This window comes from Pelobates fuscus, chromosome 4 (genome assembly GCF_036172605.1).
Source record: "Pelobates fuscus isolate aPelFus1 chromosome 4, aPelFus1.pri, whole genome shotgun sequence".
NCBI classification, from domain to species: Eukaryota; Metazoa; Chordata; class Amphibia; order Anura; family Pelobatidae; genus Pelobates; species Pelobates fuscus.
The window spans coordinates 175541463-175562178 of record NC_086320.1 but is presented as its reverse complement, the minus strand read 5'-3'; the positions used below and the strand labels follow the sequence as shown (position 1 = coordinate 175562178).

At 40.1% G+C, this 20716-nt stretch overlaps 2 protein-coding genes across 2 annotated transcripts in view; both read left to right on the top strand.

Annotated features, from left to right (window-relative positions):
• The window catches only part of LOC134608727 (serpin B4-like), a 33755-nt gene extending 17722 nt beyond the window's left edge, over nt 1-16033 (top strand). Inside the window, exons 6-8 of the mRNA XM_063451789.1 lie at nt 3416-3558; nt 6767-6919; nt 15494-16033. Coding sequence (XP_063307859.1) covers nt 3416-3558; nt 6767-6919; nt 15494-15892 — 695 coding nt within the window. The 3' untranslated portion in view covers nt 15893-16033. The remainder of the gene's footprint in view (nt 1-3415; nt 3559-6766; nt 6920-15493) is intronic.
• The window catches only part of LOC134608734 (leukocyte elastase inhibitor-like), a 481333-nt gene that overhangs the window by 278249 nt on the left and 182368 nt on the right, over nt 1-20716 (top strand). The window lies entirely within an intron of this gene.

The window sequence follows — 20716 nt, the reverse complement described above, 5'->3', positions numbered from 1 at the left end:
GCCAGTTTTTTTCTAACTTTGAAGTTTTACGCTGTGCCTATGTTCCATTTCGGAGTAGTTTAGCTGGTTGGTTATCCAAACTTCCCCACAAACATATAATATTTATTAAAGAATACACCCCGGGGTAATTCAAAAGACATAATTTGAACCTTAGCGAGGGGTCATTTTATTCTCTAGTTTGTTCCAGGTGTAGTGGTAATGAGAATTTTTAAATGTTTTTTTTTTTTACTTTTTAAAACTCATTTGTAAACTTTTTTTGCTTATTACATTTTTAAAACTTTCTTAAAACGTTTTTTACACATTTAAAATTTTTATTAAAAAAACACTTTTTTTTACTGCTAACCCCTAACTAGCAGCAAGCAGCACTAACAGTAAATTCCCCAATTTTCCATAACTCTCACCCAATGAAATAAATTGAGCCCCTGAGGGTTTAAAAAAATAAATAAATAAAAGTTAACCCTAAGGGGTTAAAAAAAATCAGATCAACTGACAGGGAAGGGGTTAATTTTTATTAGGAATGGGTAAAGGGGGTGGGATTTTTTTAAAACTTTTTTTTAAATGTTATTAAAACATTTTTTTAACCTTTAAAAACTTGAAAAAAAAATTAACATTAACATTTAGCTAGCCTAACACCAAATTCCCCAAATCCCCACTAACTTCCACCTACCCCAGCTAGCTACATATATAATTTTAATATATTTAAATTAATAAGATAAATGTAACCCCTAAGGGTTACAAAAAATAAAAGTTGACCCTAAGGGGTTAAGAAAAATAAATCAGATCACAGTAAAATGGAGTAGTCACTGTAGTCCGTGATCAATTGGCAGGGAAGGGGTTAATTTTTATTTAAAATTGTTAAAGGGGGGTGGGATTTTAAACTAACTTTATTTTTTAATTTATTTATTTTTTAACAGGGAAAAGATCAGCACTGATCCGTCTCCCTGCACTTTACACAGAACGCGGAAGAGCAGGGAGGCGGATCATAAGTCCCGGCAGCACATGCGCTCGCTCTGACAGCCTGTCAGACTGATGACAGCTGCAGGGACAACGCAATTGGGTGCTCCCGGTCTGCCTTGAATACCGAGGCAAACCAGAGGAGCGTTAACACCACAATCTGGGGTTAACTTTAGCGCATGATGGACCTAGTCCGTCATCCGGCGTTAAGTGCTTTCCTGGCATGACGGACTGGTTCCATCATTCGTCATTAAGGGGTTAAGATTGGGAGACTCTCTCTCAAAACATCTGTACAAAGGAAGTTCAGAAATAATTAAAGATTTAGACATTTTACTGGAACAAGATAACTATAAGGGTTTCATGTCTAAATGTGCCCAGATTGTATATAAAATATCATCTAGAACTAAACCTACAGCCATAAAAGAGTGGGAACAGGATCTAGAGATCAAGATTGATCAATATGAATGGGAAAGCCCTTGACACCACATACAAATACATACATTGTATTGATTTAAGAGAAATGCAATATAGGTACAGAACAGATGGTACTGAGTCCCTTCAAGAATGGAGAAATTGAAAGATAGTAGCAGAGATTTAGATATTTACTGTTGGAGATGCGGAAAAGACAAAGGAAGTATGTGGCATGTATGGTGGAGTTGTCCATTATTAAGGAAGCTGTGCAAAAATGTGTATAGTAGATATAAGTAATAAGAAATTATAAAGAAGCCCAGAACTGGCCCTACTACATTTAAAGATGAATAATACTCAGAAAGATATCCTTCTATAATTTTACATATACTAACTGCGGTAAAACTAATGATTGCAAAAAAACTGGAAAACAAGTAACAATCTTGCAATGCAAAATGACTGCCAAAAAATAGAACAAACAAAGAAAGATCATCTGGGAATTTTGGCAAAAAAAATTAGAATCCCTTTAGAAGCATGTATAATTACAATTAGATAAGGTTAAAAAAGATATTTCTATTTGTGACTCTCTCTCGAGGGATAGTTATGTGACTTTATGTGTGTAAATGTAATGAAATTAGTAATTTATTGGTGACTTTATAAGAATGGAATACTCTATATTTTATAATCCTGAAAGCAAAAGGGTAAAAAAATATAAAGGAAATGTATTAGAAAAGAGGAAAGAAAGGTCAGAAGAAAGGAATAAGTATAGAAGTTACTGTTATAGAGGAGATACATGGTCACTTGCAATTATTATTTTGTGTGTATGTTTTTGTACATCAGAAAATTTTTATAAAAAAATAAATAAAAGAAATGTGATTTGTCCAAATATTTGACGAGTGGTGTGTTGTCGAAATTCCATCGCCATATTGTCGCTATTTCTAGTGTGCAGGAGGCCCTGCCTGGCATGTTAGCCATAGACTCCCCTTGTTGGTCTGATATATGCAGTGAGAAAAAGTTATATTTATATATATATATATATATATATATTTATTTATTTGTTATTTATTTATTATTTTTTATTTGTTTTAAGCAATAATAATCAAGTTAAAGAGTTAAAATAGACAGAAGTCGAACAAATGATCACCATAACAATGATTCAGTGGTGCACCCTCATATATTTCGGAACACCAGTAAACGTAAAAAACAAATGAACAGAATTTCCCCACACTCAAACTGAGACAAAATGTGTTTATGGATTATTTTGCAATAAGCAATCCATAAAATCCTTCCATCCATATCTTCTTCTGCCCTCCCTCCTTCACAAGCAGCAATCAGCTGCTTCCCTCACAGAGTTGATGTCCTAGTTGATGGTAACACTGGCTCTGTACACATAGAGATTGGAGCCCCCGCCCCTGCTGTTTTACCTGTCATAGCAGGGAAGGGGGGCTCCTTAACCCCTTAAGGACACATGACATGTGTGACATGTCATGGTTCCTTTTTATTACAGAAGTTTGGTCCTTAAGGGGTTAAAGTCCAGGGCGCTGTGTCAGACTTAGCACCGGGCAGTCACCTGACACCTGTCACTCCTATGCAGCGCGCGAAAGGGGAGGCACTCCCTGCTGTTACAGAGAGTTGGGTTCTGTTATGGAGTTGCACAGTAATATACCGGTAATCTATTTTTAATTTTTTCAGAGAGTGAGCGAGCGAGTTTAGTGCTCATTTCTAATCTAGTCAAAAAGTTTTTTTAGAAACTGAAGTGTTGACGTTGCAGGGTTAAACACACCTCTAGTCTGTCTTCCTGACAGTCATATGTGGCGCTTCCTGTGCACCAACCATGCAAAACTCAGTCTACAGAGGAGTATTGAATTGGACAATTGCCGTTGAAGAAACTCATTCACCATGGCGTTGTAGCTTGGTGTGTTAGTGTAAGATTTGTGCTATCACTTGAGACAAATGGAGCAATAGGAGAACAACACACAGTGACTTGTCTAAATTACCATGAAAAGGAAGCAAAGCCTAATCAGACATCTGTTCTGTTTTTTTTTTGTATTAGAAAAAATCAAAGATTTGTTCAAGCAAGGATCCTTAGATACATCAACTGTTTTGGTTCTGGCAAGTGCAATCTACTTTAAAGGAAAATGGAGATCACAGTTTAAGATAGAGTTCACAAACAATGCTCCTTTCTTTGTGAATAAAGTAAGTAGTTATAAAAATGAAATAAATAAGGAATTTGAAATTGCAAAATAATACAATCTAATGAACTATATTTGCACCAAATTGTAAAAGCATTTTATTCAGTGCTTTATAGGTATGGGTTAGCACTTTGAATTGACTCCTATAGGATACAGGAAGCCAATGTAAGGACTGACAGAGGGGTGAGGTGTGAGAGGACCGACTAGAGGGGAAAATCAGTCTGGCGGCAGCATTCATTACAGACTGTAGCAGGGCAATACGGCTATTCGAAGACCAATTAGGAGAGAGTTACAATAGTCCATGCGAGAGATTACTAGAGCATGGACAAGCTCTTTAGTAGCATCTTGTGTAAGAAAGGGGCGGATGCGGGCGATGTTTTTGAGGTGGAATTGGCATGATTTGACAACAGACCGGATGTGAGGCTCAAAGGTGAGGCCAGAATCAAAAGTAACACCAAGACAATGTGCTTGTAAGGATGGGCTGATATGGGTACCACCAATCTGAAGGGAGAGCGAGAGAGGAGGATTAATATTAGGAGGAGGAAAGACAAGAAGTTCTGTTTTGGAAAGATTCAGTTTCAGAAAGCGGGAGGACATCCAATCAGAGATAGAAGAAAGGCAAGAGGTGACACGTTGCAGGACATCTGGGGAGAGGTCTGGGGAGGAGAGATATATCTGGGTGTCATCAGCGTACAGGTGGTATTTGAATCCAAAAGAGGTAATAAGCTTGCCAAGAGAGGATGTGTAAAGAGAAAAAAGAAGGGGACCAAGGACAGAGCCTTGAGGGACTCCAACTGAGACAGGACGAATGGTGGGGGTATCATTAGAAAAGGAGACGCTGATTGAGTGTTGGGAGAGATAGGAGGAAAACCATGAGAGGACAGAGTCACAGAGACCAAGTGATTGAAGAGTTTGGAGAAGGAAAACATGATCAACAGTGTCAAAAGCAGCGAAGAGGTCAAGAATAATTAATATGGAGTAGAGACCTTTGGATTTAGCTGTGATGAGGTAATTAGTGACTTTGATAAGGGCAGTCTCAGTAGAGTAGAGGGGGCGGAAGCCAGACTGAAGAGGGTCAAGGAGAGAGTAGGAGCTGAAGAAGCAGGCCAGACGGGTGAAGACTAGTCTTTCAAGAAGCTTTGAGGAAAAAGGGAGCAGAGATATAGGACGATAGTTAGAGGGGGAGGATGGGTCGAGACATGTTTTTTTTTTTTAAAGATTTGTACTACAGTAGCATGTTTCAGGACAGCAGGAACAGTGCCAGAAGAAAGAGAGCAGTTGAAGATGTGTGTTAAGGAGGGCACAAGACAAGAAGAGAGAGATCTAATAAGTTGAGACGGGATAGGACATCCAATCAGAGATAGAAGAAAGGCAAGAGGTGACACGTTGCAGGACATCAGGGGAGAGGTCTGGGTGTCATCAGCAGAGGAGAGATATATCTGGGTGTCATCAGCGTACAGGTGGTATTTGAATCCAAAAGAGGTAATAAGCTTGCCAAGAGAGGTAGTGTAAAGAGAAAAAAGAAGGGGACCAAGGACAGAGTTTTGTTTAGTTTACTTAGTTTTTACTCATCCAGTATCCCAATTTCCCACACTTAGTGTGGTTTTGTACACTTTTGGGTCTTACAATCCATACATGGGTTGTCTACTTTGACCTTACCCAGGGGCGGGCTGGGAAGGGGGGCAGGGAGGCAATTGCTCCCCCAGGCCGCCGTAAACCTAGGGCCACCCGCATCCAGCAAAAAAAGGAAAAATCTGAATCCCCTGCCTCTGGCCGAGGACTCAGATTTTTCAACTTACCTCACTCTTCCTGCAGCCTGCAGCCAGTGGAGTCAGCCGGCCTCTCCTGATGATGTCAGGAGGAGGGGGCGTGACTTTCACTGCTCTTCTAACAGGACCGCTGGGCAGTCTGTAGAAGAGCAGAGGAAGTCACGCACCCTCCTACTAACATCAGGAGAGGCTGACTTCACTGACTGCTGCTTCTGTATGCTGGTTGCTGCTCCTGCTGGCTGCTGGCTGCTGCCCACCCCTCCCTGGCTTAAGGTAAGACTCAGGGATGAGGGAAATACACTTTAGGTTTTTTTTTATTCCGCTCCTCTGCCCCTATCCCCCTCCTCAGCCCTGTTCCCTTAGTCAGCCCCTGTCCCCTTTCCGTCCCCTCCATCAGCCCCTGTCCCCCTCCTCAGCCTCTGTCCCCTTGCTCAGCCCCTGTCATTTTCACTTTCTTCAGCCCTTTCCCTTTCTTCAGCCCACTGTCACCCTCCTCAGCCCCTGTCCCACCCTTTCCCTGCTCCTTTTCCCTCTCTCAGCTCCTGCCCCCTTCCTCAGCCCCATAACATCCCCACTATAGCTCCTCTGCCCCAACTGCAACCCATATCACCCACACCACAGCCCCTTTCCCAAATTGTAGCCATCAACCTCCCCCCCCCTCCCCAATCACATGGGAAAGGTGGTTTACTCTCCTCTTGGTGCAATGGGCCATATGACTGGATTTGCCCCCCAGGCCTAAGGCTGCCAGCCCTCCCCTGACCTTATCTAAATCTCGCAGTTGTAGAAATATCCACCCAATTGCTCCTTTAACAAGTCGGTATCTCTTACAGTGTCCTACAATAGGGCTTTGCAACTGTAATCCAGATTGTACCATACAACTTGTCAATGGCTTTAGTTGTATTCATGTGACCACTATAGGTTATTCTATTGCCTTGCTGGGAAGCCCTCAATTGTAGAAGATGACACAGCTTGACACCCAGGTATCTTGGGAAAGCAATTTCATCCCCCCTCCCCCCCCCCCCCCCCCCCAAAGCCTATATGACATTTATTCACTCCCCAAACCACTTTAATAATTCTAGTACCTCACTCTCTACATAATGATTTAGGTGGGATTCAACTCTTTTATAATGTCTCATGAGAAGTCGCAGGGCTGTACACACGGACTGAACTTTACTAGCAACTTAGTGGGACTGGACGTTTGAGTTACTCTTTTCTTTTTCTTTACATGCTCTGTTTCTTTTAAAAGAAAAAAAAAAGTGAATGTTCAATATTCCACATGTACCACTAACACTGTTGTTGTCAGCTCCCTGGTTTTAATTGATGTTACCATGTATGATTTGTCAAATGTATCTTAAGAAAGCGGCACAGTATGCTTGCCTTAGTGTTGATACATTCCGTATTATTGTTTAATATATTGTTACATCATTTACATTTGTTTCTTAGAATGAAAAGAAGACAGTTAGGATGATGTCTCAGACTGGTCAGTTCCAACTGACTGATCTCACAGCAATGAAATGCAAAGTTCTCGAGCTTCCATATGAAGGAGATTTAAGCATGTTAATCATATTACCAAATGAAATAGACGGATTATCAGAGGTATGAGCATTTAGCAAAAAAAAAAAAAGTACATTTTCCTTTTTTAGAGAAAATTATTACAAAATTATTAACACATGAAACATGGTAAATAAATACAACAGCATGATCATATAATAAGTGCTTAAGGCTATATATTACTTTATTATGTGGTATTAGAGTTTTAGTGGACGTTATTCATTGTGTTTATATTGTATCTATCCTATTTGATTAGTAAAAGGCTAGTTAGGTGGGTGAATTCCAAATTTATGGCCAAAAAATATGAAACTAGAAGTAAAGTTGACTTGGATAATTATTTCCAGTTTGGCTATTTTGGCCTTAAAGGGCACCTGTCATGTCCCCCCAAAAAAACTATTCTTATTTGATTTAGCAAATGTCTAGATTAGGACAGAAACCAGTTGTCAGTCAATGCTGTCGAGGCATTGACTAAAGACAGCCTATCATGTGGTTGCTATGGAAACTCATTTAACGGGTACTTCTAGCACTGGCTATGGAGAATAGGAATAATGTCCCTTAATTCCGATGCCAAAACACTGGCAGCAAAGCCAGCATGCCGGCGTCAATGACAACATTTGCTCTGCTTGGGAATTCTTCCCAAGCAGGGCGCAGGGCAAGTCAAAGAAAACTATGGGAGAAGGGCAGGCGGAGCAGATGACAACCTGGAGGTAGGTGTTACATGAACAGTAACACATACAAAGCATGAAGAGGACTGCGCTGGAACGGAGGAAAAATGAGTAAATCTGTATATTTTACATTGAATACAGTTTGTATCTTTATGATATATAATGTATTCAATGTACATAGGAGCAACTTTGGGTAAGTGAAAATGTGAGTGACAGGAAATTTTCACTTTAGTATATAACCTTCAGGATTATTCACTAAAGAGAGAACTCAAAGTGAATTTTAAAGTTAACGTTGAAATAGGCAAACTGAATAGGCCTTAAAGGGACACTATAGTCACCAGAACAACTTAATGCTGTAGTTGTAACTAAACCCTGCAGGTTGTTTTAATACAAACACTGCCAATCTGCAGGTCTATGACGATATGCTGATTGGCGCAGTGTGACGTTTTGCCTTGCATGCGCAATAGGCGCCTATTTTTTTTTTTTTTTTTTTTAAAAGGAAAGTATTATATTGGCTGAAATCATCAAGTTTGATGACCTCAGCCAAGGATGCAGAGTGTGGGTGGGGCCAATTGCCAAAAAACCCACGTGGAGCTGGAAAAGGTAAATAAACTCACCTTTTGTTTTGCTGACAGTGGGACTAAGGACCAAAATAGTGCTAGTAGAACTATAGTGTCAGGAATTCATGACACCATAGTGTTCCTTAAAATTTTAAACTAATCTTGAATAGTCATTTTAGTAAATAACCCTGCAGTATATCTCCAGTAGCAATTCCAGCACTTGTACTACCTTTTCGATTCTTTAAAACAGAATAAAGTGAATTGCATAAAGTATTTAGTAGCATCTACAGCCCATAATTCCTTACCACACCCTACAATCCCTATCTACACACTGACTATAGTATTTATTTCCTCTCCACACAGACTACAACCTTTTATAAAAACACACAACTTATAAAAACACATATTACAGCACAATAGCCCTCTCCACATACACTATACTACAAACAGCTCCACCCACATGCACTCAACCACACAAGCAGCCTCCCGAGACAAGCAGTTCAACAAGCAGCATTCCTACAAACACTCAATAACTTAACCAGCATCCCCACAGACATGCAGCACTACAAGCAGCATCCCTACAAACACACAATACTAAAAGCATCCTACACACACACACACAAACAGGCAACCTACCTCCACACATGCAACACCACAAACAGCATATATAACACATTCCTCCAGTCCTGTCCTCTGGTTCATCCACTCTGTGCATGGGCTGTCCTGGAGGGCCACTGAATTAAGAAGCCTACTTCAGGTATGAACGCCATTGGTAATGACTAAGTGAATTTAAAGTAAATTTCAAAGGTCAACGCAGCCAAACTGGAAGCATAGCAGACTTGGCTATCAGTTTGGCTATTTTGTCCCTAAATTTGAATTTCAGTTTGAATTCCTGACAATCTACAGTTAAGGGAATAACCCGATAAAAAGTGAATTTAGACAAAAATAGCAAAGCTGTAAAAAAATCTCCATTTAACTTTTTCCCCAAGTCATGCCTAGATATTGCAAATTCCTTACCAGTTGACCTCAGTTCACTGTTTAGTGAATGGACTCTTTAGTAAATTAACATACTCATGTACAGCAGCTATTTTGGTTTTAAAATTAATGGGGCCCTGGATACTGTTGTAGTTATTATTATTGAAGGAACACTATAGGTTTCTGGAACACAAAATTGTATTCCTGACTATAGTGTCCTTTAAAAACTAAAGGGGCCTGCAATCTGACAGATGCATGAAACTGGTTGGGGAGGGGGTGCAAATAAAGGACTTTGATCTGGGCATGTCATGACTTTGCCACACCTCTGGCCGAGTGGCAAGCTGGTAATAAAGTCCTGGGAGTGATCATGTTCAGCCAGGACTGTTCAGTTAGGTACAAGGCTGTGGCTACCAATACAAAGCGGGGATATGACTTTATGTTAAATTCCTGCCCCTTGCACACAGCACCTGACAAAGTGTGCCCTTTCTGAGAATTTCAACTCCCATGCCATTTGGCCACCAGAAACAAGGTAAAAGGAGGTTGGAGGTATTGACAGAAGTTGGAGACATCGGGGGATAAGTCTAAAAACACAACTGAACAAGAGTGAATATTGGACAAAGGGACATAAGTGGGTGTAAATCTGGGTTTGGACTGAGAGATTTAAGGGGAGTAAGGAGGCATAGACATAGGGGTACGAGGGATGTATGGGAAGACAAACATGGGTTGTAAATTCCAAATGTCCCTATTTAGGACGGATTTTCCATATTTTGGTCCAAAATCAAATTTGTCCCTTTTGTCTAACCTTATGTTCCTCTATTCTAGGAGCTCCATATTGTTGGTGTGTCCGAGTCTATAATAGAGCTCCACAGCAATAATACTCCCAATAATGTGCCTCTTAAACCCCTTAAGGACGCAGCTTAAGAAGTTGGACATACACTTAAGAAAAAAAGCAATTTTGGCATAATTTGTGGTTTGTGTTCAACTGCAGTTTGCAGCTCATTTATTGCACCAACACATAGTATATACTGTTTTTTAGAGGACAAAAAGGGCTTTAATTTGATGTGACATATGACATTTTTGTTCACAGTTTTAGCAATAATGTGTGCATAATATGTCCAGCCTAGGAAAAGCAATTCAAAATAAATTAATGTATGTGTATTGATTTATATAGTACATAATATGTGTAGAATTTCAGTTTATTTTGAAAGTTACAGGTCACAAAATACAAGGACTAAAATCAAATTTAAATGTGAAACAATTTTAGACGTTGGTACATTTGTCTTGTATGTTTAATAAACAGCACGGAAAATTAAATTGCCACACAAAAGTATATATTTATATAAAGTAGACATCACAGGCTATTTATCTAAGGGTATTTTGACCCTTTTTCCGCTAGCTTGTATCAAGTGTAGTGGTAATAAGCATTATTTCTGTCTTTTTGACACACTCAATGAGTTTGTACTGTATATTTTGCAAACCTTATGTGTGCTATGGCTGTATACTACTTCATATGCTGCTCAGCTATGCCATCTGATTACAGAAACACCTCCATATGTACCTTTGCCAGGTATATGTGGATGTTAAAGGGGCACATTTAATACACAGCCATTCCAGTATTTTTTAAACTTTGAATTTTTGCTCTGGGTCCATGTCACAATTTTGAGTATTTTAGCAGGTTACTTGTTCCAACTTCCCCACAAAAGGCATAGCATTTCTTAAAGAAGACACCCCATGGTATTTCAAAAGGCATATACACTTTTTTTTACTTTTTAAAATGTTTTGTACCAATTAAAAATGTTTTTGTAACTTTTAAAAACTTGTTTTACTACTTTAAAACTTTGTTCAAACGTTTTAAAACTTTTTTAACTTTCTAACAGTAAATCACCCAAATCTCTACTAACTTTTACCCTAACTAAATATATGATTTACAAATATTTAAGTAACTAAGTAAATAAATGTAACCACTGAGGGTTAAAAAAAAAATTTAAATCAGATCATGGTAAAGGGGTTATATTTTATTAGAAAGGGGTTAGGGGTGTGGAATTTTCTAACTAACATTTTATTTTGACAGAGAGAAGCAGATCAGCGATGATCATCTCCCTGCACTTCACTGAATGTACAGGGAGGCAGATCAGATTTCACCACAGCACATGTGATCACTCGGATGATGGTTTTTAAGGGCAAAGTGTGACATCACAGTATTTGAATTTATAAAAGACTATTCAAATGGGTAGCGTCTAACTTTATGCACGGAAGAAAACAGCTAAGAGGATTTCGGCCCGTGTGAACCAGCAGAGTGAGCTGTTCGCGGGACCAAATAATAAGTCTAAAGTATTCCCTGTTCAGGTCGCATGGCCAAATGGAGCTTTCGGGCTGTGTGTCCTCAGAAGGGAAGCAGTGTGGCCACACAAATCGTTCTGCTTTTTGTATTGTGTGTGATTATGAGTTGCCTGTTATGTTATGTGTGTGTACTATTAGTGGCATTAATGTATGTTAGACTGTCTCTAGTGTTAAAATTCATGAAAGTTGACAGTTTGTGGTATTGTGTGCAAAAGTTTGGCGTATGTGATTGGATGTGTTAATGCAAGGTTTGCAGAGATTCTGTTTGTGTGGTTGCATGTGTGGGATAGCTGCTTGCTATGTTACATTTGGGATGGCAGGCTACTTGTGGTGTTGTTTGTTTCTGGGGATGCTGCATGTGGGGTTGTTTGTGTATGTGGAGAGATGCTGGTTGTGTGGTTGCAATGTGTGTGTGTGGATGGGCCTGTGTACAGAGTAATAAGTGCGCGGGCATGTAAATAGGGGCTGTTTGTGGATTGGGTCTGTAGCATGTGTGTGTGCTAAAAGAGAGTGGCTGTAGTGTGTATGTGAAAGGAAGAGATTTTTTGTGTGTTTGTTGTTGAGTATAGCGGCTGTATAGGGATTATAGTGTGTGTGTGTGTTTTGAAGGGAAATGGAGCTGCGGCGTGTATGGGTGGGAATTGAGGCTGTTACGTGTGTAGGAGGAATTGAGGTTGTAGAGCATGTATGGGGGCATCAGGTCTGTAGGGTATGTGTGCAGGGAATATGGGTGCGTAGTATGAATTTTTGGGTGATTGAGACTGTGCTGTGGTGGTGAGAGGGCCTCTGATTGGAGGTATGGGCTGTTGTGGGGGAAGAGCTGTGGTAGTGGCAGGGACTATAGTGAGGAATAGGGGCTATAGTCAGAGGAAATGAGCTGTGGTGGAGGGATAGGGCCCCCTACACACACACAAACCCTACTATCTGCTGTTCTCTTTTTGCCAATTGGCTGTTATGATTATTTGGTATTTATATAGAGTTCACTTATTCTGCAGCACTTTACAATATTATGAATGGGAGGAAATTTAACACACACTCACAGTTACACACACACACACTCACTGACAGACACACACATACACAGACAGACACAGATCCACAGTCACTGACAGACACACACACAAATACGACATTCACAAAATGATACGGGAACAATAGGTAGATTAGGATCCTGCTCAAATGAGTTTACAGTCTAAAGGAGGTGGGGGTATAAAAACACAATAGGACAGCAAGGGGGACAGCAACCAAACAAGGTGGGAAAGTAGCAGAACTAGAGGTGAGAGTGGAAAATGGCTCTTTAGGAGAGAGCAAGAGACAGATATGTGACATAGAAGTTACTCCGGAAGGGTGTTGAGGGACTTCTTAAACAAGTGAAAACCAAGGGAGAGTATGAGGGGGGAGGCAGACTGTTCCAAAGGAAAGGATCACATCTGTAGTACAAGTATATGTTGTATGCTTAGCTAATCGTTATAATATTTCACTGACTTATTATCTGTGTCACCTGGCCTGTATTTGTTACTTGTTAACTCCATGGACCATTCACTTTCCATTCACCTATTTGAACCTTCAATTCCTCTCTCTTTTATAGCCTCAGCCACAAATAACACGCTCTTTCCTCCCACCTCTCCCTAGGTCTTCTTTTAATATATACTGTAGACTTCCGAAATTACATAAATGTGGCCCTCAACAACTAGATCCTCTCTGCAGACAGCACACTCACAATCTCCGGCATCGGTTACTCCCCATCAGCAACTCTTGCTGTCAGATTTCTACATTACCTGACATCACCTCTCTAGTCTTTGTAAAGCTGTTTATGTTCTTACTTTTCTTACTCTTTTCAGTTTTTCTCTTTTTCGAATAGCATACATTTTCTTCCATCCACCACCACCAAGTAACTCAATCTATATTGCCACTCAGTGGTGTATTTTGGTTTTGTGCTAACCTAGGCATGACGAAACTCAGACTCTAAATTTGCTCCACCCCTTCATGTCAAGGCCTCATCTCTTCCTGTTTAAGACCAACATGCTCTTTAACCGACATACACACACCCTCACTGATGCATACATGGACATACACTCACAGCCAGATACACAGTCATTGACACACACACTGTTTAACCAACACACACATTCACTGAGAGATACACACACACACATTCACAGACAGGCACACACTCAGGCAGAGACACAGATAAACACACATACACACTCACTGACAGACACATATTCACTGACAGACAGACATACACCGATAGATACAGATACACATTCACTGACGGACACACACACACACACACTGACAGACACATATACACTCTCACTGCCAAACACAAAAAAACTGCCCTTACCAGAGACTTTATCTCTGTTAAATCTAAAAGGTCATTGCTCTCTGTTAATTCTCCTTAATCTCTCTCCTGCCTTTGATACCCTTTTTTTTTCTTCTTCTAACAATCCCTAACCTTGGTCTCAATGACATTGTACTTTCCTTGTTTCAATTCTTGTCTTTTTGAACGCTCATTTAGTGTTTCCATCTCTGGTGCCTTATCCTCTCCACTTTGTCCTCTTTTATTCTTCATTTACATTGCCTCTCTTGGTAACCTCGTTAACGCTTTTGGATTTCAATATCATCTACTTGCTGACAATACTTAGATTTACCTCTCCTTCCCTATATTTTTCCATGCTGGAATGCATGGCAAATTACAGATTGTCCATCTCTAACTGGATCTCTTCAAGTTTTCTAAAACTTAATCTATCTAAAACTGACCTCCTCATCTTTCTCCCCTCAAAAAGTCCTCTCCATATATCTTCCTGCAAGTCAATGTGATACATATTACCCCAACTCCTCAATGTCACTGCCTTGGGGTTACTGTTGACTCATTTGTTGCCTTTTCTCATCAAATCCAGTCTTCCTTTACAATTCAGCATCTAATTCACACTGCTAGCACCAACTACAAAGCCATTAATAATTCCACTACTTGCTACATTTCATCTTTACTTAAATGCATTCCTTCTTGTAATCTGCTCTGTGAACAACCCTATCCTGAAATTTCCTTGTTCATGCTCTGCTAACTTTCATCTGCAGAATTTTTTAAGGCTTCTCCATGCCTATGGAATTCCCTAACCCTGTGCCATAGGACTCTCCCCTAGCCTCCAGTTCTTCTATCTTCCTGGGTGATGCTCCGCTTATTACAATTGCTCTCCTCAGTTCAGCACCTCCAAAGCCCAGTTCACTCTCTCTCCTTCCACACGCCACTTCTGCTGGCCCATTTCGATACAGGCATCTTATCCACCAATCTCCTCCCCTCTGACATGCTGTTTATTTATTTTGTGTGTCTTTATTCCTTCCTTGTAGATTGTACCCTTTACCTCTTGTCTGTTAATATTTTGTATGTCAATTATCTTTGTTCTATAATTGTAAAGTGTTGAAAAATATGTTGGCGCTATAAAAATACTAATATTAATTGGCTACAATTAACAGCTCACTGTTCTCAGCTAATGAGCTAAACACTGCGTAGCAGGGGTTAGATCAGGAGAGAATGGTGTTCTTACTGAGGAACATCCGTCTCTCAGGACCCAGCAAACCTCAAGTAGGAAATCAACCCATTCAAAAAGTGTTTAACTCCTTATGATTGTGGAAGCCATGTCTATTTCTTGTGTTGACCTTTTTCAATCAGCCTACACTTTTTTATGAAAGAAGGCAATAGACCTTGTGTTAATCTCAGACATTATGGGCATATGGCATCATCAAAGCTGAAGGAACCTCCTGTTTCCAGTACAGTAGAAAGCAGGAAACTCTGTAAAAAAAAAACACAAACTCTGGCTTGTAACTTCACATGTTCTCTGTAACCTTGTCTTTTTATCAGTTAATGTCATTGATGGTTTGAGAATTGTGAGGTTAATGCAGCTAAATTTAATACAATTTACTTAGAGTACAAAAAATTAACAATTTGCATTATTTTTGTTTTTAAATGAGTTATGGAATACATCAGATGGCACTGCCACCATACATCTCATACCTTAAATAACAATAAAAATCTACTTATTAAATGACTAATCCTGTTTTCACCTTCTGTTGATTAGATTGAACCCAAGATAACTGATGAAAACGTTACTGAAATACTAAAGCTGGATGGCCCCAAAATAACGGTTCACGTCTCTCTTCCTCACATCAACATTGCAAAGACGTACAACTTTATTCCTTTGCTAGAGAATCTGGGAATTGTTGACCTCTTTACTAATCATGCTGATTTATCAGGGATTTCTACCAAAGATGCTCTAAAAGTGTCAGCAATCGTCCACATGGCCTATGTAGAGGTCAATGAAGAGGGTACGGTAGCAGCAGCTGCCACCGGTGTTGGTGTATCTCTAACAAGTATTCCTGTTATACCGCAATTTAATGTAAACCACCCATTCATGTTTTTAATAAGGCATATTCCATCCAACCTTATCTTCTTTAAAGGAAGATACATTTCTCCATAAATATAAGATGTTTGGTGACTCGAGTTATGGTATTAGTAAAATATATGCTTACTGATGCTTCAATATGCTTTGGTATATAAATTTACAATTTGGTCTCTTGAAATATATTCAATGCATAAATAAAATGTTTTTCTCCTAGAATATTTTATATTTTTTTCTGTCAGTCACTTATTAAACCTCAGCATTATGGTACTGCTAATTGATGACATTTTCAGAATAATTGAGTGCTGAGTGTTGATAATCACCCAAGTTGACAATCCCATTTGTTTCTGAGGTAAAAAAAAAAAATAAAAAAAAATTTGAATCAATTTCCAATTGTGAAGTAAATGGGGAAACAAATTCTTCAGTGATTCCAAAATGTCTATAAAAAGGTAAACATAGAAACGTACAAGTTCGGGCATTGAGCCCTCTGTATACTGCTATTTTTTTTCTTATTCTATCCTACCCTACCTCTTCAGGTTTGTTTTTGTTTTCTTTTTCATTTCGAGTGCTCTACCTACCGGAGAACACCTATCATTATGTATACATCATGTAACAAATTATAAATAGATACTAATGTTAAAAAGATAAATCTCTATCTTTTTTATTCTTTATCGAAGTTCCATGGTTTATATGGTTATTATATTTACATATAAACTTCACATCTTTCAAATATATATATATATATATATATATATATATATAAATAAAAGATTTTAATAAAATAATCTCCAATTTTTGCAATAGACTTCTTTTTACTTTTATTACACTCATTTTTGTTAATAGCATAAGAAGTAAATAAACCAAACATATTTGGAGCCCGTATCGTTAGACAACTTAACCCGGCTCCCATAATTAGAAAGATAAGAATCAACACCTTTGCACCAATTAGGCAATTTCGAATGCATATAAAAGAAGCCCCATTCATGCGGTGTTCAGTGTCTCCCTGAGGAAGTGAGCGCAGAGCTCACGAAACATGTAGAAGTGAGAAGTCAGCGAATACCAATACCATCACTTCCTAGGACGATCTGAGTGCCCGGATCACGATCCTCTGGCTTCAATTTAGGCATGCAAACCGGAGAGACGTTTGAAGCAGGGAGACAAGCCCACTACACAGGATTCATTTTCAGCACAAGTACAGTAAGCAGCCACACTACACAGGAGGATTCCTGAGAGACTGTTTCAGCTTACTTTGTAGCATCTATAAGGGATCCCTTAGATAGAATATACTAAAAAAAAAAATGAAAAAGTGTTGGATTACATATCTGAATTTGTAACCACTTTAAGACTTTAGATATTTGCTTAATGTGAGCTAGACACTCAAACTCTTTGTCTTGTTTTTTCCCCCTCTTTTTTTATTTAAATGGACACTATAGTCACCTAAATTACTTTAGCTAAATAAAGCAGTTTTAGTGTATAGATCATTCCCCTGCAATTTCACTGTTCAATTCACTGTCATTTAGGAGTTAAATCACTTTGTTTCTGTTTATGCAGCCCTAGCCACACCTCCCCTGACCATGATTGACAGAGCCTGCATGAAAGAAAAAAAAAACTGGTTTCACTATCAAACAGATGTAATTTACCTTAAATAATTGCATCTCAATCCCTAAATTGAACTTTAATCACATACAGGAGGCTCTTGCAGTGTCTAGCAAGCTATTAACATAGCAGGGGATAAGAAAATCTTAATTTTTTTTAAATTCTTTATTTTTGGTGCAATTGATTGTACAAACAGGCCCGTGGTGCCACGACAGCAGACACAGGTAGGTTAATGCGGACATGGTCATGAGAGTATACAGTTGCAATTTAAAAAAAACAAACAAAAAAAAAAACGGTTGTAAACGTTAGTGGGATCGTTGCAAATAAAATAATTGTATTGGCATTCGTAAAATATATTTAGAAAAGAGTGTCTAATATATAGATTGTACATTTTGCCAATAAATTTTTAACATGCTTGTGAACATATGCTGAACTAAAGGTTATAACAATAACAATTCGTGCCTAGTCACCTGGGAGGTTGCTCGTGAGCATGTGTATCAAATATATAAAACTGGTGATATAGGCTGCTTAGTAATAATAAACAGGCCAGGCTGCGCGTTTAGTGTAGAATGCAGTGTACTAGATCCAGCATGTTGTCAGACATGGCAAGAGCGCTGTTAGTGCACCTCTGTGTCAGTGTGGAAGATATACTGCTGTGTTGTTATGCAAAGCATGGAGATTTGCGGCAGAGACATTAGAGCACACATTACCTTTTATGCAGGAGATGCCAAATCATAAAATAATCTAAGATAACAATATAAATGATAAGCATCAACATGAGCCTAACAGGTAGGAAAAGTCAGAGACACAGAGGGAAAGCATTGCATTAGTGGTAAAGCACTGCTGTGGTGAAGCAAAGCAATGCTGTAGGTTTACAGGCAATATATTTTAGACATGCAAATTACTGACTGGGATGAGCAAGTAGGTAAGTCAGTTCGTAGGTAGCCGTTAGTATCCCTGCTCCTAATAAATCATGCTAGGCTGTATAAGAATAAAACAGTGCTAGTCGGGCTTAGATTTAGATAGGGTTAGCTAGCAACACATTGCGGTTTAGGTAAATACATGCAGGCAATAACGTTAGGTTTAGCAAGGGGTGACACATAATAATAGATCTATCCAGGTCAAGAGATCTCCACAACTTGACGCAGTTCTTCAAACAAGGGTCCAAGTTCTTTTTTCAAGCTTAGAATTAGCCGTGTGTGGCATTGTAATGGGTGATTTATCCGATACCCCTCGCTGGTACAGCTCGGGCTTTGTCATCCTCGTTCTCTTATTTGACCCCGGAGTTTGCTGTTTCTGTGGTGAGGGACAGCCATTTTGGTGTGCAGCCGTACGGTCTTCTGTGGTGCCGGAAAGTTCAGCAGCATGGCTGAGGAAGGAGTAGAACCCACGTGGGGTAGTCGGAGAAAGCCCGGAGTGCTTTGCTGGAGTCTCTTTGGTGCTACCGATTCTCGTCGAGTGGGTTGAGTGGGTTGAGTGGGTTGAGTGAAGGGCCCGGAGGGTCCCCTTTGCTTGCCAGGGTTGTGGGTTGGAGTGTTCAGGGCGGAGGATCCGGCGGTGTCCCATTTGTGGCGAGGTTAGTCGTTTGGGTTTGCGGGCCCGCCAGGAACCCCGTCTATGTTGGCGCCAGTTTCTGGCTCTGGCTATGGGAGGGAGTGTGCGTTTGCGGTGGGGGTTTGTCGGCCGAGCCGTGGGTGAGCCTGTGGCCCTTCTGAGTGCCTCTGCTTGTTGCTCCTTGGCCGCCAATTTCTCTCAGAACGCGGACAGTATAGCCTCCAGCCTGGTTGAGAGGTCGGGTTTTTCCTCGTTTTGAGTGCATGTGGCGATGGCCATTTTACGAGGCCGTGCCTCGCCTCTCTGCCCGCTTGTTTCTCTCGTAGGGTTCAGTGCCCGGGTGTAGCTTCTTGGAGTTGAACCGGGATAACCCCCTCCGGTCCGGGGGTGTGGGAGAGGGTGCCCGCGGGTCTGGTTCTCTGATTCGTTGGCTAAGAGAGCGTCCGTCTCTCCCCTCCTTCGTCGCTTGCAGGCCCCAGCTAGCCATCTTGGGTTCCCGGTCACCGATACTCTCGGGAAAAGTGTCAAATGTGTCACCAGGTTTCCCCCGTGTGCAGGCAGCGACTCCCGATTTAATATTTAGCACGATTTTTGCGGGATATTGTAGATTATCGGTAGTTCCCACAGGAGCTCAGTTTTCAGGCGTCCGCTCTGCTTGCTGGCTTAGCCCCGCCCCCAAGAAGAAAGAAAGTCTTAATTAAACAGAACTTGCAATAAAGAAAGCCGAAATAGGGCTCGCTTTACAGGAAGTGTTTATTGGAAGGCTGTGCAAGTCACATGCAGGGAGGTGTGACTAGGGTTCATAAACAAAGGGATTTAACTCCTAAATGGCAGAGGATTGAGCAGTGAGGCTGCAGGGACATGTTCTATACACCAAAACTGCTTCATTAAGCTAAAGTTGTTCAGGTGATTATAGTGTCCCTTTAAGATTTTAGAAGCATTAGATATGTATTTTTTTCTTAAAGAATTTTAACTTGCTTGTTTTTTGTTTTATTTTATTCCGAATAAAGGAATTATTTTACTAAAAAGCTATGTCCCTCTGCACCCTTTTCTGTTTCTGGGTAGAAACATAGAATGTGACGGCAGAGAAGAACCATTCGGCCCATCTAGTCTGCCCAGTTTTCTAAATTGTCCCTGGCCTTATCTTATAGCTAGAATAGCCTTATGCCTATCCCACGCATGCTTAAACTCCTTTACTGTGCTAACCTCTACCACTTCAACTGGAAGGCTATTCCATGCATCCACTACCCTCTCAGTAAAGTAATACTTGCTGATATTATTTCTAAACCTTTGTCCCCTCTTATTTAAGACTATATCCTCTTGTTGTGGTAGTTTTTCTTCTTTTAAATATAGTCTCATCCTTTACTGTAAACATAAAAAAGATTGAGGAGCAGTATTTTTCCAAGTGGCTGTTAGATGATATGTCCCCCAAACAAATATATACACTGGTGAAGGCAATAGTAGAAAATACTTAAAGCGGCACTGTCATGCCGAATCACGTTTTTTTTTAACCCCCCTCCCGCCTCCACTACATCCAATTGACCCCCTAGTAACCCCCAAATGCCCCTACGCCCCCCACCTTACCTATTTTTTATTCTTTATCTTCTGCCCCGATCTATTTTCAGGGCGCCGCCATCTTTGTGTGGGTAGGTGAAGTCCCTGTGGGACACGTCATCTGCCCACACTAGACAGACTGTGAGATTCCCGCACATGCCCAGTGAAACACCTGGACATGCGAACGGGAATTTCACC